This window comes from Equus asinus, chromosome 16 (genome assembly GCF_041296235.1).
Source record: "Equus asinus isolate D_3611 breed Donkey chromosome 16, EquAss-T2T_v2, whole genome shotgun sequence".
NCBI lineage: Eukaryota > Metazoa > Chordata > Mammalia > Perissodactyla > Equidae > Equus > Equus asinus.
The window spans coordinates 7,939,013-7,966,440 of record NC_091805.1 but is presented as its reverse complement, the minus strand read 5'-3'; the positions used below and the strand labels follow the sequence as shown (position 1 = coordinate 7,966,440).

The window sequence follows — 27,428 nt, the reverse complement described above, 5'->3', positions numbered from 1 at the left end:
TTCCTACCCTTACAGCTCACCAATGCCAGCATTCCTTTAACACATTGTGACCACTATCATTTGAACCAAATTTCAACATCCATCACGTTCCTCAAGTCTTACTAACCATCATCATCTGTACCCATATTTTCTTCCTTCTCTCTTATTAGAATGGATGAAGTATGCTGTTCCTCTCAAAGGTGACCCCTTCACACACTCTGTGGATCCCATGAACATTTGCCTTCAGGACTTTGCTCCTAAGATTATCCCATCGATTTCATTCTTTAGTCTCTCCTCCTTCCTTCTAATTTATTCTCATTATTGTGCAAATGTACTTTAATGCCATTGATAATAAAAAACAAATTAAAAAAACCCTTATCTTGACTTCAAACTTCTGTCTAGCTTGTCTCATTTTGCTGCTTTCCCTCACAGCAAAACCTCTGAAGAGAGCTGTATATATCTGCCTCTGTCTCTTCAATCCACTTCACTGAGTCTTCCCTCTACCACTCTTATCAAAGTCACCAATTATTTCCATGCTAGCAAATACAATGGTCTCTCCTTTGTCATCGAAGTCAACCTCTTACTTTACCATTCTCTCTTCTTAAAACACCTTCTGTTCTTTTCTTAGCGTCCATGACAACACATGGTTTCTTCCTATATCCATCGCAACTCTTTTTTTCCTTGTTGTCTTCTTTTCTCAATAGCAATTCTTTCTAAACCTCTTTTCAACCTCTTTTCTGTTGCTAATCTCTTATATTCCAAATCCATTCCATTAGCAAATCCTATGAACTTTATCTAAAACACATAGTCTGCCATGCTTCCTTTCTTCACTAATATCAATCTAGTTGAAGCCACCAACCTTTCACCTGAAAAACTACTGCAGCCTCTAATCTCCTTGCCTCCATTCCTGACTTGTCACAATGTACTCCCACACTGCAGCCAGAGTGTTATTTAAAAAAATATAGGTTATTTCATATCACCTATTTCCTTAAAATCCTTCAGTGGCCCCTCGTCTCACTTAGAATAAAATATTAAGGCCTTCCCTGGCTTACTCGAACTTCCTGGTTTAGCCTCACTATCTACCTACATTTCCTATTGCATCTTTTACACCCCTCACCCCCCATTACACGCCTGCTTTCTTTCTGTTCTTCGAATGCACCATACTCATTCTTCCCCCAAAGGTTTCCCTCTGTCTGGACTGCTCTTTCTCAAATCTGCATGGTTGACTCCTCCTTGTCAAACCAAACTCAGCAAAAAAGGTCACTCCTTAGAGAAGCATTTACTGTCCTCTCAGCCTAAAGTAGTTTCCCAGCTGTTCCCCTGCCGTATTTTCATCATGGCACTTGTCATTACCTAAGGTTTTCTTTTAAAAATTATTTAAATTCTCTTTTTGCAGCAATGTAGATTTTGCGAGGATAGGAACTTGTTGGTCTTGCTCAATAATGTACCTCCAGCTCCTAGAACAGTTGTCTGCACATAACTGTTACTCAGGAAATGTTTGCTGAATGAATGCACAAATCAATGGATATACTTTACCTAGAATTTGTTTTTTGATATCATTTCCCAAAAGTTGGCAGAAAAATCACCAAATAGGTTTTCAAAAATCTCATTGAAATGATCTCAATGAGATTTGATATTCGAGTACATGTTAGCAATAAACGGTGGGATGAGTAAGTCGTCGATTGGAAGATAAAACAGATCACAAAACGACTGGGGTACTACAGAAGTCCCAGTTGATCACCGACACACAAAATCAAGAGTTGTTGACGGTAGAAACTTTTGAAACAATAAGGCATTTTAAATAAAAATAGAAATCTGAGTAACAAAAAATTACCTAAATTTTCCACATATAAACTATGTTTTTTACAAATTTATCCTTCATCTCACTTTCCCTTGGGCCCCCAGAGAGTCTACCTACATTATTTATCAATTGAAAAAAATAACTACACGTTTGAATGCCAAAATAATTGCAATAAAAGAACAGATTTGGAGAAAGATGCTTCAGGCAAGACATTAAAGGGAATCAAATTTTGATTATTTATGCATCACCCATGTGCCAACTTTATTCTGGCCATGGTTTTATTATATTCAGATAAATTCTATACCTTTGGCACTGCAGGACAAAATAATGCACCCTGAATATCTTTGAGGGAGTAAGAGAGTTGAAAAAGGTCATTTTTTTCACCTTTATTTAAACCCAGGATCTTAGGAGAGACCTCTATAGATAGATATATGTGGGGCTCCTTATGTAAAATGCCAAGGTTATGGGCAATTGCATTTTTGCAGAACAAACACTTCAGGAATAATCTGTTATTGTGAAATTTAAAAAATAAGGCAACGTTATTAAACAAGTGGTACTTTCTGTGTTCTACATTTGCAAATTTAGGCCATGTTTAATCTAGAGCAGAGCTTTCCATATTTCTTAATCATGACAATTGTTTAATCAGCAACTATAGTGATACAAGAAAGATTCTTTTTGAGTAGAAGAAAAAATAATCAAAGATCACTCAAGTTTTGATACACTAAAATCACAATCATGAATGAGCATTTCAGAATTTGTCATCTTAAAATATTTCTCCTATGGCTCCTTTGATCTCATTAGACCTCTCACAAAATAAGCAAGTGTCCTTGATTTCAAACAAACTTTGTTTAAAGGTCGAAGGAAAACATGGCCTCAGGCTTCTAAATCCTAAGTAGCAAATATCAGTGAATAAAAAAAAATCAATACAATTTAAGATATATGAAATGTGGAATATCGGAGGGCACTGTTTTCTTTTTTGCTTGTCCAGCACCCATTCTCCTTTTCCCATTTGTATCTTGACCTTGCTTTTACAGGCATACCTCATTGTATATCATCTGAGGAGTCAAATGGAATCTGGATCTTGAGCAGCATCATGATTACCTGGGGGTGTCTGGACATTGCACCCCTCACAAGGGCAGCAGTGTGTGGCCCATACTGTCACTGTGCTGTGAATTCTGTGCAGCAATCCAGAGCTCTCTTGTTTCCTACCCTTTTCCCATTGAAAGTTCTTCAGGTTCCTATTAATTTTATGAACCACAGATATATTTCTAATAAATGTTTTTCTTTACCTAAAATGGTCAGTTGGTCTTTGTGGCCTACAATAAAAAAAATTGACACAATGGTAAATCCATATTAAATAGTAACTCTCTAGCCATTTGTTTACCACTTAAATTCTTTTCGTTATTGTAGTGCTGTATTTGTCTAAATTTATATTAATGAAGCAAATAAACTTTATTAAACATATGCCCTTTCTCATAAAAATAAACCATTTCTGGCTGGCCCTGTGTCACAGTGGTTGGGTTCATGCTCTGCTTCACTGGCCCAGGGTTTGCGGGTTCGGATCCCGGGCACGGACCTAGCATGGCTTATCAAGCTACTCTGTGGCGGCATCCCGCATAAAGTAAATGAAGATTGGCACAGATGTTAGCTCAGCGACAATCTTCCTCACACACACAAAATAAATAAACCATTTCTCTTAACTCAGGAGTTTATATCATTTTGCTGTTTTCATAGTGCTTTCATATGCTTTATATTTTTGATTCTCATTGCAATCTGAAGAGATGTTGAGGAACATATTTATTAGAATCTGCTACAGATGAAGAAGCTAAGGTTCCAAGGGGTTAAATAATATGTCTGAAGTCACATGATTAATTAGCGTCATAACTCGTGTTAAACCAAGGTCCTTTCTCTCCATAACTCTTTACATTGTACTGTAGTAGTTCTGTGATAATAGCCAGTAACTACAATCACTACTCTCAGAACGCTTCCTTTTGTTACCACTTTTCTCTATTTAAAAAGAATCTCAAAGCCATGCTGTGGTGGCATCCCATATAAAAAACAGAGGAAGATGGGCACAGATGTTAGCTCAGGGCCAGTCTTCCTCATAAAAAAATAAAAAATAAAAAAATAAAAAGAATCTCGAATGAGGGAATCAGAAAAGATTAAGTTTGACAGGAACGTTAGAGAACTTATTTTCCCCTCCATCCCCATAGATGTAAAAGTATGTTCCTTGATACCACTCCTTGACTGTTTCTAGAGTCAGAGAGCATATTCCTTAATCTGAGAAAATATTATGTGCCAGCTCTAATTTATATGGATAAAGTCTCAGAGTTTGAGAGCAAGGAAAAAGTGCAGAGTGCACTGTATCAGGTAGTGGATTATGGAGGAGCCACAAAACTCATCTGATTCTATATGTTTTATGCAGATGTATTCCAACTTTTCCTGTCCTTCCTCACCTCTGGCCACTGTCAAAGGTCTTACTCTTTGTAAAATAATAGACCCCATATCAGAGGGTGCTATTGATGTTGATGTTTTACAGCAATGATAAAGCGTTAAGGAAATACCTTAAAACTGGTTAACATAACTAAATGGCACTAGAAATCTTCTAGAGATATAACTAAGCCTAAAATATTGCTGGGGGGAGTAAGTGGCAGAGGTGGTGCGTGTTGTTATTTTGTATAAGATAGTGGGATAAAGCTTGTCTGGTAAGGTGATGTTTGAGCAGAGACATGAAGGAAATGAGGGAGCAGGCCATGTGGGAGAGCAACACTGACAGAGCAAGAGCAGGGGCCAGGCCTCTGAGCAGAGAGCGTGCTTGGCTCGCATGTGCATGCTCAGTGCGAACAGGTCCAACACGACTGTCAGAGTCCATTTGCTGGTCATTAACTTGGAGCTCTATTTTACCTGCTGGCTGCTGGCACGATTCAGGTGCATTTTTGCTGCTCATTTATTTTCTGAAGAGTCAATGAGGATTTCTGCTATTTCATGGGCCAGTGACTGGAGCCAGGCCATGATAAAATTTTTGCCGGTCTAAAACATCCCTCTTTGATAAATTCCTGACTGCTCCATATTGGATGATCAATGTTTCAGCTCTACAGCCCTGCATGAGTGGCCAACATGGAGGCGCGACCACCATGCCACTGTTTTCTGAAGCCCTTGTCTCACACCTGGCTTCCCTTGGTCTGTTTTCTTCCCAGAAGAAGTGACTATAGATATGGAGGCTATTTTTTCTGTCATCTCTCAATTTACCAACAATATTCTACCCTGGATGTAATTTTGTTGAGAATTCACTTTCATTTTTACTGTATACCCTTGCGAAATTTCAACAATTGCTTAATTAAAAACAGAATACTGGAGGAAGTTGGGTACTGGAGCTCAGTTTCATGTGTACTATGGACTTCAAAGCCCCAAACTGATGGATTTGTGTTGAGAAAACAATTACACAATCTGTTATAGAAGAGAAACATTTGATAGTAATTTGTTTTCATTTCAAAAAGTGTTATATCCTATGTTTAAAACGTGGCTTATGGTATAGTCATACAAAGGAATATTATTTTGGCAATGATAAAGGATGATATACTAATATGCGCTATCACATGGCTACACCCTGAAAATATCATGCTTAGTGAAATAAGCCAGTCACAAAAGGCCCTATGTTTTACACTTCCACTTATATGGAATGTCCAGAAGAGGCAAATTCATGGAGAAAGATGTTGCCAGAGGTGAGGGGAAGCAGAGAACCTGGAGTGGCTGCTATAGGTGTAGTGTGTTTTTTTAGGGAGTGATTAAAATTTTCTGGAATCAGACAGTGGTGTAATTCTGCGAATATAATAAAAGCACTGAATTGTACACTTTGTGAGGGTGAATTTGATGGTCAGTGAACTTACTAAATCTACTATTTAAAATAAAAAGAGTATAGGTTTACTGCCTATCTTTTCTTGTGAGGGAAGACCATTTATTCTGTGTTTATGAGTGTGTTCCACAATTGGCTGTTAAAGTATTCTTTGTACAATAAAATAACAAAAATCTTATATGAGACTTTTTAAACGTTTATTTAGGGAAAAAAAGAGAATTTCAGTTCCCACATTTTGCTGGATTTTGAAATCCAGAAGTGTGGGAACTACTAATCTGGGTCATACTGAGGCAAAATCAGAGCCCAAATGGAGACATCATCAATATGCCTCCAGAAAATGAACAAGTTTTAAGAATATATCGCTTAATATTCAAATTCAAATTATTTAATATTCAAATTCAAATTACTTAATATTCAGATTACTATTTGCTTCTATGGTTTTCCTGCTATTTAAAAATATCCCTACAACTTCCCTACATCTCACTCATTTTGTGTCCCTCTGAGTGTTTTATGGCACTCTGATATGAAGCTAGAACCTCACCTTTCTTATATATACATCAGTTCCTTTAAAGTCTCTACAAGTGAAATGCTCATGACCTTAAATCTCAAACACCTTGGAAGATTGGAAATATCCAGAATTACCTTTGAAAGTGCTACACAGTAAGGGTTATATCCTTTTCTTCTGCTCATTATGAGCAAATAGATTTGTCTAAGCTATAGAACCTAGATCAAAATCAGCTGAGATGTCATACTTCTCTCACTCATGGAGTCTTTTAGCTTCATGAGCACAATGAGACTTCCCAGTTTTACCCCTGTACTCAAAGCTGCCTTGCCTGCCAGGGGAAACACAAGTAACGTCTAAGCAAGTTCTTGTGATGAGTTTGTACTATCATTTTTCTTTTTAAAGTTAAATATTTGTTTCTCAGAATTTTCTTTTTCCTTTTTCTCTAAGACATAGTATCCTGTGTCTGGGTTCTATTCTCACTTCTAGGAGGGTGCCTCAAATCCATCTCCAACTCTGACCTCTCTCCTGAGTTCCATTATATCTCATTTATTCCTCTGTTTGAAACTTCCATTTGGATAAATATTTTTATTTGATACATCAATGTCTAAAACCAAGCTAATAACTAGAATGCATCCAGAGGAAAGTAACCAAAATGGTGAAGCATCTAGAAATTATGTACTTGAAAAATGGTCAAAGAAACTTAGAAACTTGTCTTGGAAAAAAGAATTCCAAGGCAAAGTATATGAACTCCTTTAAAATCTTTCAAGGATCAAGGCATTAATGCCAGAAGCATAGTTCCTTGCCCAGAGAAGGCATGCCTTAATAATCTTTGTATCACCCTTAATGTCTAGCCAAGTTTTGGATTGCTAGCTAGGTGGATGGATATAGGCAAACTTCATGAGCATATTGCAGAACTTTCTAATAACCAGAACTTTCCAATAATATAGTGGCCTGCTTTTTAAATTAGTGATTTCTTCCATTAATATAAATGTTCATCAAGAGGTCAGATAACTGTTGCAAGAGAAATAATAAGCAGACACTTCTGTATTGGGTGAAAAGTTGAAGTAGTTGTTAGCTACGGGTTCCTGAAGAGCAATGGTCCCTGACAACACTCATGGGACACAAAGAAAAACTCCTGTTCACTTATGCACTGAGCTTTTGACTTGTTATTGTAGCATAACCTATTCTATCCTAACTAATAAATAGTCTTTGGTAATAATTTTGTATAGGAATCTAACATCCCATGTGGATTATATGAGACTTATATGAGAAAAAGTTAACTTTTCCAGCCGAGAATTGTTTATTTAGTAATGACTGAAGGCTAAATAAAATAATCTTCAAGGTTTCATCTATTCAAAAATGATACAACACTGGGCTTCTCCGAGTCAAGGAAATTCTCTGGGGAAGCAGTGGTATTATCACAAATGTGCTGGTGTAGTTGTTTGGGTCAAAACTTATCATCAATTCTGGGCAGGGGATTATTTTCCTAGAACCTGTCTTCGAAGATTTCAGCTAGAGATGACGTCATGCCACAACGATTTTTTTCCAGAGTCAATACCCAGAACTATCTTGAGATGTTATAAAATCTTAATTTTGTTTTACTCAAGGTAATTAAACATGGAAATTTTCCTTTATCTGTGATTGGAGAATGATGAATACCAATTACTGAATATTTTCCTATTCCAGGTATTCCACATGCATGATCTCACACAATACTCTGTGTACTTTATCTATCTATCCATCTATCTATCATCTATCTAACTACAGGAAAGGTACTATAATTTTCCCGGTTTCGTTAATGAAGTAACTGAGGCTTCTTGAAAATAAAATACCTTCTCAACCAAAGAGCAGGGCTAGGATCTAATCTCCAGTTTGTCTGGATCGAAAGCTCAGGTTCTTAACCCATAATATATTGCTGGAGTAGGTTGTCAACTTTTCAGTGAAGAAAACTCTGTAAGTATGGTGTTTCAGATTTAGACTCATCCTCTTTTTACATATGGTTAGATTGACCTCATCTACCAAATTCACTCTTCATGTCTTTCAATTTTTGTCACACCTTAGCTTGTCCAAAATTATTTCTATTCTCTTTTTTTAAAGTTCCTCTTCATTTTCAAGAAGTTTCTCTGCAATTTTTATCTTTACTGATTTCTTTTCACATTTGCCTTCCCACACTATTGCATATATAATATACACCTATTATGGTCTATTACTCCATCTATAATTTTAAATTCCCAACTCTAAATAGCAAGAAAAACAGTGCTAAATTATAGCTGTGTGGGTTTCCATTACTGTGTAAAAAGCATGTCATTCTGTATTTTTACCTTTCACTACAGAAAATTAAGCAACACAGATTCAACTATTCTTAATCAAAAAACTTCCTGTTCTTTCATATCTATTGTTGCATCTTTTCTGACACACTCTTGACATATCTTTTCCTAATGCCATTAATCTTGACTCTGTTCTCTGTTGTATAACATCTTATAGTAGAGAATCACAGCCAGCTAGAATATTCTCAGTATAAAATATCAGAAAGAAAAAAATAAAACATTTATAAAAGGTAATTCTTGCCCTACAAGAACATAAATGGCTATCTCATTACTCAACAAATCTGAAATCACAGTAGTAACAAGGCCAGAGGGATACAAAGAAAACAAGAAAATAAGATGGCAGACAAAAAATACATTACTTAATCACCAAAGGCTTAATACTTTGCCTACAAGTCCTTAAAAATTTTATATATTGTCTTTGATTAAGAGCAAACCTTCCTCATAAATGCTGATTTTTTAACATTTGGTTAGTAGACTATGTTTTGGGAATCTCCCCAACAGTCCTTGCACCCCTTCCCCTCTCTTGCTGCCAGCAGTCACAACTCCACAGAGGTGGCTCATCATTGTTTAATCCAATCAAAATGATCTTATTTTTCTTGCCATAGTGGATCCCATAGCAAAGGGATTGGATCAGCAATGAACATGTGATATAATTAAGGCCAATGAGACGTAAGGACAAGTTAGTGGAGGAATTCTGGGGGCAAAATTTTCTTGTCCTTTCCAGAAAGAGTTTTCAGGAGCCAGATATTTCACTTTTTGGATGCTGTGGAAATGAACTCTGGAATTAGTCCAGTCATCCTGCCACCATGAAAGAAGGCAGCCTCTGAACAAAGTTGATCCCACACAAGGCGAAAAGAAACATACCAACTATGGAGCCTGTCCCGAGATGAGTCTTCCACTCATGTGAGCCAGTCAAGCCTATTTCTTGTTTAAGTTAGTTTGGATTGCATTTTCTATTATTTGAAACACACATAGTGAACCCTAATTAATACATCATTCCTTTTGTTTCTTAATTTCCTATTTTTCTAATAATGTACCAATGTATCTATTTACTATCATGATCAGATCTCAATGTTAGATAATTTAGATCATATTTCAATATCAGATACTTTAGAAGAAACTAACTTACAGGGCCATATTATGAAAGCAACAAAATAGAATTTGGGGACTCAGAGAAACCTTGAAAGATTATGTGAAAGATCTTCGAAATATATAAAGCCTATCAATAATAAAAGATAATAATTTCTCCTTAATTCAAATACATTGGGGAGGTATATTAAGTCTTTGGTTCACTTGCATTATTTTTATTGATTGTTAGTCCAAGCCTGCTCAAGCTCCTAATAACTTACGTGATGCCTAAGACTCTCCAATGGCATTAGCTACCTAATACATCAACTCAAGCAATGCGGCCTGACTCTCAAGAGCTTTCATAACCTGGGTCCTCCCTACTCTCCCACATATTGTTGGCACTCACCCACATGTACCTGCAGCTCCAGACTCTTCACAGCTCTGCTGCCCCTCTCCTCCCCCTCTCCGTATATACCATCTTAATTTTTCCATCTGTGTTTTTTGGTCAGCCCCTCTAAGAATGGAACTCTTCTCTATACATAAGCTGCACCACAGTACTTGGCTCTTTGGCTCTGATTGTACACTATTGTGCACTCACCTCTAATGCTTGAGTTTTCTCTGCAATTAGACTGTCAGATTCTTGAGAGCAAAGATTGGGATGTATTTCTCTTGTAACCCCCCTAAAGCCTCAAATGCTGTGTAGTAGACTACATATTAAATAAATACTGGATTGATTAATTAACCATGTTTTTACTCTTTGTCTTAAAGAATCCATTGCATGGATCCAGAAAAAGATTTTAAATGACCAGATTGACTTAGGGTTGCCAGATTCAGTAAATTAAAATACAGGATGCCCAGTTAAATTTTAATTTCAGATAAATAATAAACTATTTTTTTAGTATAAATAAATCCAATGCAATATTTGGGGCATAATCATACTAAAAAAAAATCTTTTTTAGTTTAAATTGCACTGGATGGCCTTTATTTTATCTGGCAATCCTAGATTGGCCTGCTCTAAAAAAAATACTCATGCTTAATTTTCTAAATTAGAGCTAAATGTCACATTTATGGATTGTTTAACTATATATAGTTTTGCTAATCAAGTCGTATGGTACATGAAGTTCTCTGCATTGTTCCACCTGGCAGTGACAACAAATAGATTCAGTGTCCATTGTAAGAAAGTCACCATGAATGCTCATGTGCAGGGTAGCAAAGATGAAGAAGATGCCATCTCTGCCCTCAAGTAGTTCATAGTCTGATGTGAGACAGTCCGTTTGAGTTCCGCCACTATGTGATATGCAATCCGGATGCTAATCCATATGGCCAAAAATTTTTTTAAGCCTGACCCAGCCCTCCTGTGTAAAGATTCAAGATGACCTTATGCAATTAGATTGTAAAAAATGAAGTATGTTGGATTTGAAGTACACATTAAATAGTTCCTAGCTTTGAGCTGTTATATAAACACCATAATTTATAATACCAAATGAAACAATTGTTCATAACTTGTTTTGATCAGCACATTATCCTCAGATTTTGATAAGTTAGTTTTATTATGGAAGACTCTTTTTCTGGTTCCTGGATATTTAATATGCATTTTTTTTAGCATAATGAGGGAAAACGTATTACATGACTTTTTTTTCCCTCTGACCAACTGTGTAAATCCTTCACAGGTAAATGCCATGCCAACTACTTAATCTGAGTCACTTATTTAGGTGATCATTAGGATCCAGAGGTTTAGACTTTGAACCTCTCTGCTATGTGGGCTTGGCTTGTTTCAACTAATCTCTTATCATGCAATGTTTTCTGCAGTGGAGAACGAGGTCACAGGAGACATTTTCTTTGCATATTACAACATCATAATGGCAGTATGTGTGTGCATGTGTGTGTGCAAGGTTTGATATTAGCTAAAATTTTTAGCTACACTATATTTATTAGTTGTATATATAAACTCAGTGATATCTCTAATAATCAAAGATGCCAAATTCCAGAAACAACATGTTTTTCATAATAGTATTAACTGTGTGTTTGTATATAAAAGTATTTCTTAGAACATATAATTCAAGGTTTCCAAACAAAGTCACCTTAACATATAACATACAAATTTTTCAGTTCTGGAATAGAGAGCACTATATTTCTTTTTTCTTTTCTAAACATAAACTATTGATCTGAAAGCACCAATCTGTATTTTCTTGGAGGCCATTTTAAATTAAGACAACAAGGCATAATTCAAAAAATGATGATTTCATTGGTTATTAACATATCACATGAAGTTACAAATGGAGTGGTATTAAAAGTTAATGAGAATATGGGGGCAAGTTATATCAATTTGAATGATTTGTCAATTACCCAGATAGAAGGCTATAGTTAACATGATCATTATCATGTCTTTGGAAACTATGAAATAATCATTTACAGGGCATATTTTAGGTTGTCAAGAATTACCTTGGGTAGCTCTTCAATTTGATTGGCATCTAGATAAAGCTCCTCTAATGTCCGTTCAAAGTTAAAGACCTCCTTTGGCACCTGCTGAAGGCTGCAGTGGGAGTAATCTAACACAGAGATGATTTCTTCTTCACCTCGGAAACATCGGCACGGCACCAGACGGCCGATGATTTTCCGTTTGGTGGTCATCTCCAGGCACTGCACTAGAGAAAAACAGAAAAAAAAAACACAAATCCTTAATCAACTGCCTTTGGAAGGCATTCTTGTAATATTTAAAGCTGATAAATTTAACTTTGGTTTACATTTTATAATTATATAATGCTTTAAAGCTTATAGATGACATGCACATGCATTACATCATTTAATCCTTAAACAACTCTGCAAAGTGAGATAGGTTTTATTCCCATTTAGCCAATAAAGAAATGGACTCAGAGAGGTGAAGAGACTTCCCATTTTCACTCAGTTTGGGAATGGCAAATTGGGCCATAGCACCGTCCTGCCTCCGTGCAATGCTATCACCAGGGTTACCCCCTCACTTGAAACATGGAGCTACAATACGCTTTTTAAATTTTACACAAATTACAGTGCAGAATAGAAACCTCCAGAATTTGTTGGAAGAAAAATACATTTCTCCCATTTCTGCAAAAATACTCAAGTTTCCCTCATAAGGTTTATGGTGTCCTCTTTTAGACTCACAAATTTGTTCCATTAGTCAATGTATATTTATTGAATAACCACCAGGTTCCAGACACTGATCTAGGTACTGGGAATTGAACAAAGTTCCTGTTTTCTTAAAGCTTATATCCTATTGGAGCTACAGATTAGAGTTGGATTGGTTATTTGCTTCAGGATAAGAGTCTAACCTTATCCATGCTTTGATTTTGGTGGGAGAAAACAACTTGTAATCATGGTAGAAATTCCTGTGACATTCCTGACAGATCTTTCTCTAGGTTAAACTGCCCAAACACCACGAAATCTTGCACAGACTGGTATCGTGGCACCTACAATACCTCATTAAATCTATTGTTTTTCACGTCATTCTTTTCCTAGACTGTGAGTTCTTGAGGGTAGGAACTGTGTTTTGTTCACTCTTCATTTGTCTTGGTGCTTTAGATATAGTAGGTATTCAATAACAAACGCAGAATGAACAAACAAATGCATAAATGAATGAATAAGTGAATATGTTTGGGGTTCTCTCCTCAACCACCATCAGCTACTGATAATTTCCTTGAAAAACCTCTCATTCTAACTAAAAGGTCACTATCTCTGTGAATTCCCCTGAGGAAGAATGAGTAGCGGCTTCCTCTGAGTTCTCAGCGCACTAATCCCATTGCTTCCTAATTATGCACACTATTTCCCCATGTATGAGGCGAGTTCTTTGAGGAGAGGAGCTTGTCTTCCACATCTTTGAGTTCACAGTATACAGTACAGTACAGCACTTCAACATAGAAGTAGTATTGAATGAGCGTTCATTTGAAACTTGCATTTTATTTGTTGATTTATTTTTACTTACCAACACAATTTTATTGCCAAAACAGAAAGTAGTGATAGTCTACCAAAATAATATGGCATTTTGTTTTTCAAATTGTTTAGGTTAAATCAAATTTGGAGACAAAAGAGTAGGATATGATTAAAAGATGTTGGATGTTCAGCCCAAAGCCATCCTTATTTCTCCTTTAACTCCCGAAATTTATAAAACAACATTTTGGGGACAGGTTCATAAGTCAGCACTTATAGACGGATATTTGCACATGGTAATCTGAAGAAGGCTGACTGAAAACATTAAAAAGAGGACATTCCTTTTCCATCACTTTCTCTCTCTTGAACTCCTGCATGTCACATTTCTGGGAGCCTGAATCACGAGATTTTTGTATTTGTTATTTTACTTGGCTTGACTTGAAATCCCTCATTGCAGGTTGGCATCTTCCATGTCTCTACCTGAGGTTTAACACATGTTAGGCGGCCAGCAAAGGCATCTGGTATATATCTGGCATATATTAGGTACCTAGTAAATGTTTGTTGAGGTTATTGCAGTTGTAAAGGCAAGGATGGTGGCTTAGACTATGATAGTAGCAGCCAGGATGGAGAGAAGTGATGGATTGGCAAGATATTTAAGTAACAGAAGCCAACGTGTTGGTGATGGATTAAATGAGAGGTGGAAAGGGAGGCTGTAGGGGAGAGGGAGGTGTCTCAAAAGATTCCCCAGTCTTTAATTTGAGTCACCAGTAGCCATACTGACCACCCAGCTGTGATGCCATAGATCTGACTCAAGGCATATACCCTGTGTGCCTGTATGATGCACAGACAAGTGAGGAATCAATTGTTTATGCTTTTTGTTCCCAGAGCCTAGTACTCACCCTTTAGTGCTGAACGACGTAGCTCTTTCTTTATACTCATCTGTTGCTGCCAATTTTTTATTAGGCAATAATAAAATGCAAATTTTTTTATTATGAACCAAGAGGAAAAAGAACATGCAGGCCTGCACCTGAACCATTTGGCCAGAGTATCCACTGTCCACCAAGACTTTTGGAATTTGATTCATTTAGGACTGATTTCCCTTTTATTGACCCCAAATGTAGGCTCTCTGGTTGTCTTTTCCATCCCTTGTCTCATCCCCACAATGTGCTGAGCATTTGCCCTCACACAGCTTCCCTCTCCTCTACTCCCTCTGACCTCTGAGACTGTGCTTTACACCAGGATCAGCAACTTCATTGAGCCTCATCTTCACCGAGTGCTCCCCGGCCCTCACAGTCTCAACTGAAGCTTGGTTAACTTTCAGCCTTTGAAAGTGGAGCATGCTGATTTTCTCACACCTTAAACATTTCAGGATTGGAAAATGGAATTGTTATCGCCCTAGTTCTCTAACAGCCATTACTCTTCTCTCATCCCGTAAAACCCCTGTTCCTTTGATGCTCTCATTACCTGGCAGGAACATCTTTCTACTCTTCCTCATACCATTCATTTACCGTCTCTTAAACACTGATCTTCACCCAATGATGACTTTGGTATCTGATTCACGGACTATATTTCAATCAGAAATAATTTTCCATCATTAATTTAAAGGCGTTTTTAATTTATTATTTTCTAGCTTTTAAAATTGTTGTCAGGAAATCCAGTTCCATTATTATTCAAAATTCTGTTTCACACACACCGTTTCCTCCGTCAGAACACTGTAGAATTTTTATCTTATCTTTCATCTTTTGAAACTTCATGGCGAGGTGCTTCGATGCATTTTTTATCCACCGTACTGACTACTTTATGGGCCTCTTCACTTTGGAAGCACTTACGCTTCAATTTTGTTAAAATTTCTGTTATTATTTAATTGATGATTTCCTCCTGTTCATTGTTTTTATTTTCTCTTTTTCTGCAACCCCTATTAGCTAGATGTGGGTCTCACTCCTTTTCTCTTGTAATTTCCATCCTTTGTCTTTTTTCACTCTTTTCTGGGAGATTTATTCAACTTTTATCTTTTCAATTCATCTACCATACTATCTTTTAGCTGTTGGCATATTTTTACTGTTCAAGAGTTATTTGTTTCTTTCTGAAAGCTCCTTTTTCATAGCATCTTGTGTATTTTAGGATGTCATAACATTTTCATTTCTCTCAGAAGATATTAACTATAGACTTTTTGCCTTTTTCCCCGTGCTCCTGGTTTTATTTCTGAGTTCTATTTTCTGTTTCTTTTAGTCTTTATCTTTCATGATAGAGGTTTTCCACAAATATGTGGCGATCCCTGGCTGTCCTTCAAAATTGAAGAGTGAAGCTCTGAAAAGCTAATTGGAAGCTTTGTATGCATGAAAGGTTTCACTGCAGGACGATCCGGCAGCAAGCCAAAGAATATTCTGGTCTTCTGCCTGATGCATAGCTATGCAGCTTTATAAACACAGAATTTCAGTCAATTTTTCTCATTTTCTTACTGTCTCTTCAGTTCCTTGCCTGGTACCTGTTGTCTTCAAAACTCTAAGGAGGTCTGTGGAGTAAATCAATTTTCATATCCTTTTGCGGGTGCTTCCTAATGTAGCTAACAAGGTACTTGGTATGTAGGTGAATATAAACCACATCTTTCTCCTATCTTCTCAAAGTTTGTTGAAATTTCTTATCTCCTGAGGTCTCCTCTTCTATTTTCTCCACCCTTGTGAGTATATGTGTTTTAAAATACCTTTTAGCTTAGTGAAATCTTGGTTGTAAGAATAATAAATAAGGAAGGTGGGAGATTAACCTCCATGTTTAAAGGAAAGTTTTCCTTTAATACTTTTATACTTGTAATCCCTTCTGACTTGACCTACAGGAGCACTGGGCAGAGAATTACATCCTTCTTTTGGAAACACTCTCTTCCTTTGGCTCCCATGACATCACACTCTTCTGAGATTTATCCTTCCACTTCAGTTCCTCCATTTCAACCTTTTGAGAAGGTGCCATCTTCTCTACCAAACATTGAGATTTATGATATGAGAGGTTTTTTCCCCTAGATCTGTTGTGCTTCTAATTGTGCTCTCCCTGCCTTTACAATCTTTCACCTTTCCCAACTCTCACTTCATTTAACTCTGATAAGTAGATGGCTGTAAATATTTTTTTAAATCTCTTCTCAGATTTATTTCCCTTATTATTTCCACTTTATGTTTTATGGCATCTCAAACATAACAAGTTCACAATTGAAGTGGTGCTCCTGAAAGGTGCAAAACACATCATCATGGTCAAGAACTTGGACCCTGGAGCCAACTCCATGGCTGTGTGACTCTGGGCACATTATTTTACCTCTACCACTTTAGTCAATTCTAAAATAACAGAGTACATACAAAGCACTTAGAATCCCATCTTCAAGTTTGAAGCATTAACTAAGTGCTGGCAGTTACTTCTGCCCAAAGCTCCACTTCCCTTCATGTTCTCAATCTCAGTGAAAGGCAGTACCATTCACCTGTTTCTTAAGAGAGAAACCTGGGCATTGTTCTCAACTCCTCTAGTTCTCTCACTTCCCACATCTAACAATCACCAAGCCCTAGCCACTAAACAGCCTGAACATTTCCTCAGTCAAGCCTATTTTTCTTCATTTAAACTGCACAGAAACCTAGTTCAAACTATTTTCTCTTGTATTTGTACCTGTCTCTCTCTTCCTATTGTTCTCCCTCGACAGTGTGCCTGGAGTGACCTTTCAACACAGAAATACTATTGTGCCACCTTCTTGCTGCAAATACTTCGACGACTCCTCTCTGCTCTCTAGACAAAGTCTAAAATTTTTACTATGGGCTACCAAGTGGGGCATGGTCCTGTGTCTGACTCTGCCTGCCACACTCACACTCAGCCCCGTACACAGCCTGGCCAGGGATCATTCTCATTGTTTTCTGTGCTCTCCGCATTCATGGCTTCTTTTGCATTCCTAAGACTACATGATCTTTCTTATACTAGGGCCGTCAAAAATAGGACTGCCTCTGTATAGGGCACGTTTCCCTTCCCTTAAAAATTAGACTAAGAAGGAAGAATAGCCCTTCCCTATTCATCAAGGCAGGTTGTGCTACCTGGGAATATGTTCCAACTGTATGCTGCAATTCCCTTTGATCACATTTTAACTACTTATTAAATACTGATTTTATTTACTAGATTGAAACCTCTGTGAGGACGGGGACCATGTCTAGCCTGTTCAACAATGTATATTTCCAATAACTTGTCTAGTATCTGGTTCAGAGTAGATACTTTAAAAATATTAACCGAATTACTGAATGAGTATGAGAGCTAAAGATGAATATAATGACTTTTATTTGTACAGTCCTTGCAAAATGTCAAGACAATTTATAATCTATTACCTTGTTTTTTCATGAGAAATAAGCATTCATATACTGTTTTCTGTATTTTAATAATAAACTAATTAAAATTTAGCGAGTCTGTGATGTGCATAAGGTCACACACAGAATAATTAGTAGACCTGAGATTGGGTCTCATATCTCCTTACTCCAAAGTCATTAATTTTTCCATTAGCAGACCTTGCATTACATTAACAGTGACATATATAGAGCAGCATATGAGAATTTACATAGACATGAATTTACCAGCTGTTCTGTCACACTCACTCACACACACACACACACACACACCCTTGACAGTGATTTACACATAGAATACTTGATAGATATAAAACAAAATGAAGGAGTAGCAGTGAGAGAGATAACATTGTTCTCTTCCCTAGCCATCAGTTTTAAAGAATTCTTCGAATGTCCAAAGTATGGAAATGTAGTAAGGTAGAAGGGAGAGTGTTTCGGGAATCAAGTAGAGCACAAAATGCAGAAAAGCACACATACATCACACGCAAGATATACAGAAGCACATCTCTGCTTTCTGTGGAAACATGATCACTGCCCAGGATTGCACAGAAGCATGTAGCTTCACACCCAGTATTTGCACTGTCACTCAGAAGCACAGTGCAATCTGATTTCCTGTGCTCCCACATATCCTTAGCAAACACCCAAAAAAGGAATTTCCCAGATTTTCAGTTTTTCAAAGAGATTTTAAAAGGCAAGAAGAAAACAGGTATTCATCTGTTCCTGTTAAGGCCCTTTCAGTAAATTCCTTGAAATCAAAGATAAGTGCATCCTCGGGGGGCTGGCCTGGTGGCCTAGTGGTTGAGTTTAGCATACTTCACTTTGGCAACCTGGGTTCATTGGTTTGGATCCCGGGCGTGGACCTACACCACTCATCAGCCATGCTGTGGTGGCCACCCACATACAAAATAGAGGAAGACTGGCCACAGATGTTAGCTCAGGGTGAATCTTCCTCACCGAAAAAAAAAAAAAGATAAGAGCATCCTTTTCTGGATTCTCACAACGTTGCATGGATTCTCTTCTCTCTTGAATCATATTTTTTTAAATCTAAATTGAACAGCTAAAAGGGATTTTTCCTTTTTCAGCAATCACAATGTGCAGTCAAGAGTCTCCCTTTCAACGCTGTCCAAGAGTCAAACGCATGTAAACAGTAGGGCTTGTTAACACGGCCCATCGTAGCAGAAGTAACAGGAAGACTCACCTTGCTAACATTCTTCAAGTCCTTCTCTATTGATAATCTGAACAAAGAGAATTCCAACCGCTTGAGAATCATGCCTGCAGTAGTTGACTCAAGCAATAAGAATATATGTATCAAAACACTTAGATTTTCATGCCTTTGGATTCCCTACGGTTTTAGACCAATGTGTACCCATGTTACCCTTGCCTAAAATTCCATCCCTGGAAAGATAAAGGGACAAAGGAAAGTTCAATCTTTCCAAGATTTCTTGTGATAAATACTCTGGCTGTCCTCATTAGTTGGCACAGTCTTACATTTTTCAAAAGACAAATGTTTCTAATTTATTCGCTGAGAAACCTTTTGCTTCGCTAAGTGTGCCACAGGGATGTGGAAACCTGCCAAGCTCTCTCCATGTCCTACTTCAAGAGATATCTTTAAAACCATTACCTAGCCTCAAGTACTTCTCCGAAACCCCCTTCTCAAGATGGCATACACCGTGATTCTAGGACTCCAAGTGGAGCATCTGAGGTCTGTTTGCTTGTTTTCTGACTGTTGCATTGATCGCATTTCAAAAATACTCAGATTTCATGGGTTTGTTTTCATTTTCATCTTATCATTACAATATCCGAAAGCTTGCAATTGTTATATGTGATTTCATGTGCTATCAATATAAGAAAACTCATTTCTCTTCCTGAAGATCAATGGACTGTTATTAGGACAAACCCCCTTGTGGTCTTTAATGCTGATATTATCACATCAGCAATTAAACAAGGAATCAAGAAGGAAAGCATAGTCCCTGGTCCCAAGAAGGAGCTTATTCAGTATTTCTCAGTTCTGCTTTTAGACAAGTTACTTCTTTTAAGAAGAGCAATGCTTCTGTTTCCTCTCTCTACTTTCTTCCCAGGAATTTTCACCTACTGACTTCAGAGTCTTTTTCCTTGAATGATTCCTAACATGAACCATCATCCCTGACTTAGTTTCTAAGTGCTTAATGAGCTACCCATCTTTAAACAGTACTCAACTTGTCTAAAGCAGAACTTGGAAATATTTACTAAGCTCCTGCTCTGGACCAGACACTGTTTTCCTTCTGGATTTCTTGTTTTCATTACTTGTGTTTTAATTCTTTTCATTCTATACCTTGGAATCATCTTTTACTGCTCCTTCTTTCTTTCCTTTGTATGAAACATTTTACATCATGCCCTCCCTTTCTTTATCATTCCGTCAGCCTAGTTCAGACCTTACTATCTCTTAATGGTACTGCTGAAAGTAATACTGAATGAAAGTATACTAAACAGGTCTTTCCTTTACAATAATTTATTCAACAAATATTAATTAAGTTTCTACTAATAGAAACACCAGTGAATAAAGAGCTCTGGTCCCTGCTCTGGTGAATTTACTGGATAGTAAGGGAGATGAATACTGAATACAAGGTTATACAAAGAAATCCATACGCACATTATGATAACTGCTATAAAAGAAAATATTAGAGTTTGATCCATTGTATATATTGACATGTACAAGAAATATCTTAATCAATCCCCTAAAATGCATGTCTGTTCCCTTGTTCTAAAAGCTTCACTGAATCTACATTTTCAACAGCAGTATTTCCCAGCCCATGTTCCTGGGTTGCATCTGCTTCCAAGAAATAAGAAATAAGCAGTGTACATTAGCATGTTAAGGTCTTAGAGAGGTCTTGTGATAAAGAAATATGCTTATCTGTGTTCAAACCAGTGCTTCCTAAAATTAAAAAGTTAAAAATTTTAAGTTTATCATGGTAATTAGGAATTAGTACTCTGAATCACATATTTTAGGAAGGGCTGATCTACAAGATTCTTTAGCTTGACTTTCAAGCTCTCTTCAACCTTACTTTTCAGCTGTTCTACCGAGTACTTCCATAAACATACTTTTCCAATTCTATGCTCTAGCTTTTACCACTCCCAATACTGAAGTCCCTTATCCATTTTCTTCATCTATACCAATTCTACCAATCTATGGAAAAACCACTATATCTTTATAAATCATGTTTAGTAGTTTTACTTGTTGGTTATTATAATTTCTTTGCAGGTCTTAAAAGATCATAATAGCTGATGTTGCAGAAACCTGTTAATTGGAACTTCTTGAAATGAGCAATAGAATATTCTGTTTTACTCTTTAATTTACTTAGGTCATTGCCTATTAGTCACAGTGTGTGCTGTTGAAAAAAACCACAGAAGTTGAGTTTGGATTACTTATTGAAGCTCACATTCTTTTTAAAGTCTTTTCTAACTATTTCAGACTATAAATAATGCTACTTTCCTTGTCTTCCTCCTCCTCCCCACCATTATTATTGTCATCTTAACACTAACTACTCTAAACAACATCAACCTAAGGATTACAGAATCAATCTGGAAAAAAAATTTCTTGAGAGAAGATTCGTACGAAGTAGTGGCATATGCAAGCTTGTTCAAAAATCTCTCCTTATTGCATCACATAGGTGAATAACAACATTTTAATACTTGTGTCCTACTCTTTCCACATCACACATCTTCTCTGGAAATTTTATCTACCGTCTTACCTAAATACGCAAATACAGCTAGAGGAAAGAACAAATACAATAGAGGAAAGTAGAAAGCAAACGTCAGGATAAGATTAAAAATAGCCCAGGTTCGGGAAAAAAGTTCTCATTCTGTAATAAACTTCGACAGTTATGTTTCTTGAAGAATTTTGCTTGCAGGCAAGTTGTGAACCTCAGTCAAGAGCAGCATGAAGAAACAAGTTTCCAGGCATTAGGATACTCTCAGAGATTTAAATTTCACATGGGGATAACCTAAAGTAATAAGTTTCTGGAATAATATCTGAAGGCTTGTTTATATAAAGATACAGAACAAGAGAATGAAGAGATGTAGTCAGATAAAGGCTATTTAACTAATAGAACCTCAGATTTGGTGGGAACCTTAGTCAAATCACTTGCCTCATCCTGGAATAAATTACTCAGATAATGGTCTTATACCTTAATATGTCCTGAGGTAGCTTTATACTGTGGTATAAGACAGTGATTTATATTCTTAATGATGGCTGAGTTATTAAGAAAAAGATCAATTACTCAGCATCATCTATTGAGAAGACAGAGATGTGCACAGAACATTTAGACATAGTTTAATTGAATGCTTTACTTAATGAAATTTGGATATATAGATGGTTAATATTTATTTTTGTAAAAAGTCCACTGCATGTGAAACACTTCACTCCACACCTTCTTTGAAAGATTTGAGTAGGAGCTTCAGTAGGAGCTAGTAAGGAAGCTTTTCCCACGTGGTTGTCTCATCTCAGGGATTCCTCGCCTCTGTGATGTGCCACAATGTCCATATGATGCCCTTCACAAGACATGATGGAAGACTATGCTTTCAATCTGACATAAACAACTTAGAGAAAGCATTTCTAAATGGCATTTCATGCTGCTTTAGACTCATTCTTCGATCACAACTATAGACAACTTCTGATATTATTTATGTTTATTAATATTTTAATTAAGGCTGATGGTAGGACTTGTGCCTTTAGGATAGTTAGAGTAAACGCTGCAATTTTGAAACTCAACTAAATAAACAGGGCTTGTAGTGAGAATCTTTTAATCAATTAAGTTGCCTTGGGTATAAATCTAGGCAGTTACTTCATAATCGGAAAGATTTTGAGAGATTCATAAAACATATAAGCCTGCTTGATGTCACCCTCAGGCTGAAAGAAGAGTTAAAATAAAAGGAAAATTAATTTAAGAAGCTTAAAGCTGCGAGAAGTTAAAAGCATGTGAAAATGCACTCATAGATTTAATAATTGTTAAATGAAAGGTTCATGAAAGCTTAATGTGGCAGAATCAGAGGCTCCTTTTAAAACTGAACTATTTTGTTATGATTCTGAAATTTTTTTCACTGTTGGTTATGATATGAAATTAAAAGCGCAATTTAAAACATTCTAAGTATTTAAATACTTATCTTTATTCATCCTGTAATACATGCCATATATGGAATTTTTTCAGTTTAAATTTTTACTGAATTAAATTACTTAGGAGAAGATGAAAGGCAACAGGATTTGTGAGAATTAAGACAATAAAATCAGGAGCAAAAGTTTTGCGAAGAGAATTAGAAAAGGTTTAAAGAAGGTAGGTGAGCTTTTTGAATGAAAAGAGCACGCTTAAATAATGAGGTCCTGCTGGTGGGTACAACGTACTTCACAAAGATCACAGTGCCATCAGAGTAATCATTTCTAAAATTCAAACCTGAACCTGTGTAAAACTCTTCACTGACTCCCTGCTACCTTCACTGCCAATGCTGTATTGCCGGGTCTCTGCCAAGATCTCAGGTTCTTCTCGGACCACACTCACATCTTACCGTCGCTGCCTGTGTGCCTTTGCATTGCTTGGCCTTCTCCTGACATCTGCTCAGGATGTTCATGTTCATGCTGCCTGCTCATCTCTCCTGGATTAGTAGCCTTTATCATTTTCAACTACACTCAAGCATTATCCTTCTAGAAAAATCCTTACTATTCCTGTTATGGGTGAATTATATCCTTCCAAAGTCACGTGTTGAAGCCCTAATCTTCAGTACCTCAGGGTCAGGCCTTATTTGGAAATACAGTCATTGCAGATGTAATTAGTTAAAATGAGGTTACACTGGAGTAGGGTGGGACCCTGCTTCAATATGACTGGTAATCTTATGAAAATAAGGCCATTATAAAAAGAGCGATGCACACAGAGGGAACATGAGAAGACCCATGGAGAAGACGTCCATCTAGAAGTCAAGGAGAGAGTCCTGGAACAGATTCTTCCCTCACAGTCCTCAAAAGGAACCATCCCTGATAATCCCTGGTTCTGTACTTCCAGCCTCCAGTCTTAAGAGACAATGAATTTCTGTCGTGTAAGCCACCCAGTTTGCAGCATTCTGTTACGGCAGCCTTAGCAAACTAATACACCCCCTCTTCAGCTTTCCACCAAAAGTTAGGTGTCTCTTCTCCACCATCTATGGAGTCCAGGCCCAATCTGGCATAGACTTCTTACAATTGTTTCCCTGTCAGTCACTTGAGGTAGCACGAGTTCCTAATTAGACCATGAACTCTGTCTTTCATTTGTACTGCTAATCCAAGGCAGCCATGTACTGTGAAGTTCTCTTTTGTACAGATTAATGAATAGGGACAAAGATGGAAATTTTGTTTGGCCTTAGATTCACCAACCTGCTGAAGAAGATTTAAAACTGCAATTTCAGATGCAGGGAAAATTGCTTCCAAAAAGTATCAAATTACATACTCTGAAGAACAATGGTTGACATCACAGAAAGGACAAAATGGATAGGTTATTCACTCATTCTCAGAAAAAAGCAACCAGGAAAATAAATGACTCAATGTCTTTAACCAGCACACATAGGGAATACAATAAAATACTTGAACCTAAAAATTTAACCCAAAGAGTTGGGTGAAAATCAGAGGTATCTTGTAAAATTGATATTAACATCTAACATTTGGAAATGATGGGCATATCTTACTTAGAAGCAGCAGTTCTAACACAAAACAGAGAGTACTCCATGTCAGAATGGACATTCTAAACTGATAATGAAAGCAAATTGAAGTACATTGAAGAGAAGACATAAAGAGAAATTATGTTACCTTAGAAAGTATGTTATTAATCACCAGATCATGTGAAATATATCTGGGTGATATTTTACTAATGAACATCATCATTCCGGCAAAGAGAGAAAAAAATAGGTGTAATGAGAGAAGAGCTATTTAGACATCTTAGACACATAATTCTGCTCAATTGAAATTTTGCTATTTAAAATTCCATTTGCTATTTTCTTCAGAGTATAAAAGTAATGTATATTTATTACTAAGACTTTGGAAAATATAGAAAAATATAGTAAGAAAATAAAATTCACCATACTCCTATCATCTGGAAATAGAGCACTATTAACACAGTGGAGCATTTCCTATCTTTCATTTAAGGTTCTACTCTAAACACATACACACAGACACATGCACAGATGCACACGCACACAACACACATCTATTATTAAGATTAAATACATTCTTTTGTGTCGTGCTTTTCTACTTAACATTATACTGGGAACACTTTCTCCTATTTTATTAGACATTCCTCAGAACATGCTTTTCGAAGACGGTGAACTAGCCTGTTGTAAATATGTCTACCAATTTATTTGACCAATCTTCTTCCTATTCTAAAATTTACATGGTTTAGCATTTTCCCAAATTATAATTAACGCCTTGATAACTTCAAATATCAGTTCTTGTGTATTTACTACGTGAAAAGAATTTAACACTTACTCTTCTTGATAAGTAGTGCCAAATTGGTCAATTATTTCTACCAATTGATACTGCGCAAAGTATTATATGTGAATATCCCTTCCCTTACACCACTGCCAGCTGTTCTCAGTTTATTTTCAATATTTGTCAGTTCAATAGAGCAAAGTGTAATTTAAGGTGTTTTAATCTCTTCCTTTATTTGTTCCTCCTTTGATTTATGCTTATAAAATCAGTTTGCTGAATGGACTTCACTCAATGGCTTACAAATAGGAAACACGTTATTTTTCACCAATCACTTCCTTTAAACATCATCTTTGGGAACTCTATTCTCCCCTCTTGGACCAGAGCATCGGCCAATCCCACAACTTTCTAGTTTTTCACTTATAGGAATAGTCTAATTTTGATATTTAGGCTCATTCTCAAATAAAGTTCCAGGACAGTGTATGAATGATCCAGATATTTTTGGAAGTTTATCATTGGCCGTTATTTCCAAGCAGGTGGGTCCACTATAAGAGAATCACGTAAATGATTATATAAAGGGTACATCTTTATATGTGAAGGTTAATTGCATTTAATCTTTCATTGGTTGTGTGTTTTCAGAGAAATCTTATTTAGAACAACATGAATAAATAGGGAGAAAAATATGCTTAAGTTTTTGTATTCCACTGCCACTAATGGACCCTTTCAAATGGAAATGCTTCGGGATAGCACTTCTGTCAACTGACCTTGAAATTTTGCACCAAGCTTTAGATCAAGAATATTTATTTGTCTTACTGACAGAATTCCACAGACCAAATAGTTCTTTTAGTAATATAAATTCAATGTTTTACTTTGTTTCATGAACCCAGTTAGAGCTCAATCCACCTCTAGCAATTACAGTGAGATGAACATATGAATGCTGTCAGAATAAATCTTTCTATTTCACATTTTCTAGACATATCTAGAACAAAACAAAGTACACAAATGAGCATCAATGGAGACAAAATGCATCTGGTTTCTTGTTAAGCAGCAACAACTGTCTTCCTAGATCGGTTCAGAACCAAGGGCCAAAATCTGAAGCAGAAAAGTAACATAATTCCTCATTCTCCTAGATCATCTGCTTAGATTTTAAGGATAGTAGAAAATAATTCATTAAATGAGTTTGTATGCCTTGTGCTTGTGTATGCATATATGTGTGAGTTGAGATTAGGAGCATGCAGTGCAAAAGGAGGGAAAAGATTCACTCATCTCACTTTGAGACAAGTGAATATACCAGATAATTAGAGTAATCTTTTTAGCTTCTTAGATTATGCATTTCATTTATATTTAAAAAATATTTTCCATTGGGCCTGCCCGATGGCGCAGAGGTTAAGTTTGCACATTCTGCTTCAGCGGCCCAGGGTTCGCCAGTTTGGATCCCGGGTGTGGACCTATGCATCACTTGTCAAGCCATGCTGTGGCAGGCATCCCACATATAAAGTGGAGGAAGATGGGCATGGATGCTAGCTCAGGGCCAGTCTTCCTCAGTAAAAAAGAGGAGGATTGGCAGCAGATGTTAGCTCAGGGTTAATCTTTCAAAAAAAAAATATATATATGTATTTTTTTTCCAATCATATAGTAAAAGGAATATATTTAGAATAACTAATTTTTTCTGCTTGTCTCAGAGTCACCATGAGTAGCAGTGGTCTGTTTTGTAAAAAATATAATAGATATAATTGGGCAAAGTATAGAATTTAAAGAGTATTTTATCATTTTTTAGACATTTTCTACTTCTAAATAGAAATAGAATAAATACGTATGATCATACAACCTCATTATCAGAGTAAGAGGCAAATTTTTTTTCTTGTTAAAAGTTTATATTTCAGATAAGTCTCACAAGATTGTTTTCCCCAGTGAATTTCTCCCTCTGTACAGACTTTCTTATTGACTGCTACTCTCACTGTCCTTTAAACTGATAACAATGTATATTGCACGCTTTCATCATTTTCTCCCCCAAATCTGACCTTCCTAATGTACTGCCTCCTCTCAGTTAACGAGTCAACACTCACCCAGTCGCCTAAGCTAAACCTTTGGAACCGTCTTTCAGTCTATGTTTTCTATCATTTTCCATTTTCAATGTCACACATGAGACAGATTTTTAAATGCGGCCCCTCCTCTCTGAAATCACGGCTGGACTTTGGATCACTTTGCCGTCTCTTCCTTTGG

General features: G+C 36.6%; 1 protein-coding gene across 6 annotated transcripts in view; it reads right to left on the bottom strand.

The window, feature by feature from the left end:
* The window catches only part of LRRC7 (leucine rich repeat containing 7), a 499,243-nt gene that overhangs the window by 289,262 nt on the left and 182,553 nt on the right, over positions 1-27,428 (bottom strand). For all 6 annotated transcript variants that reach the window (XM_070486578.1, XM_044749558.2, XM_070486576.1 and 3 more), the window contains one exon: positions 11,976-12,178. In XM_070486578.1, the coding sequence (XP_070342679.1) occupies positions 11,976-12,178 (203 nt within the window). The remainder of the gene's footprint in view (positions 1-11,975; positions 12,179-27,428) is intronic.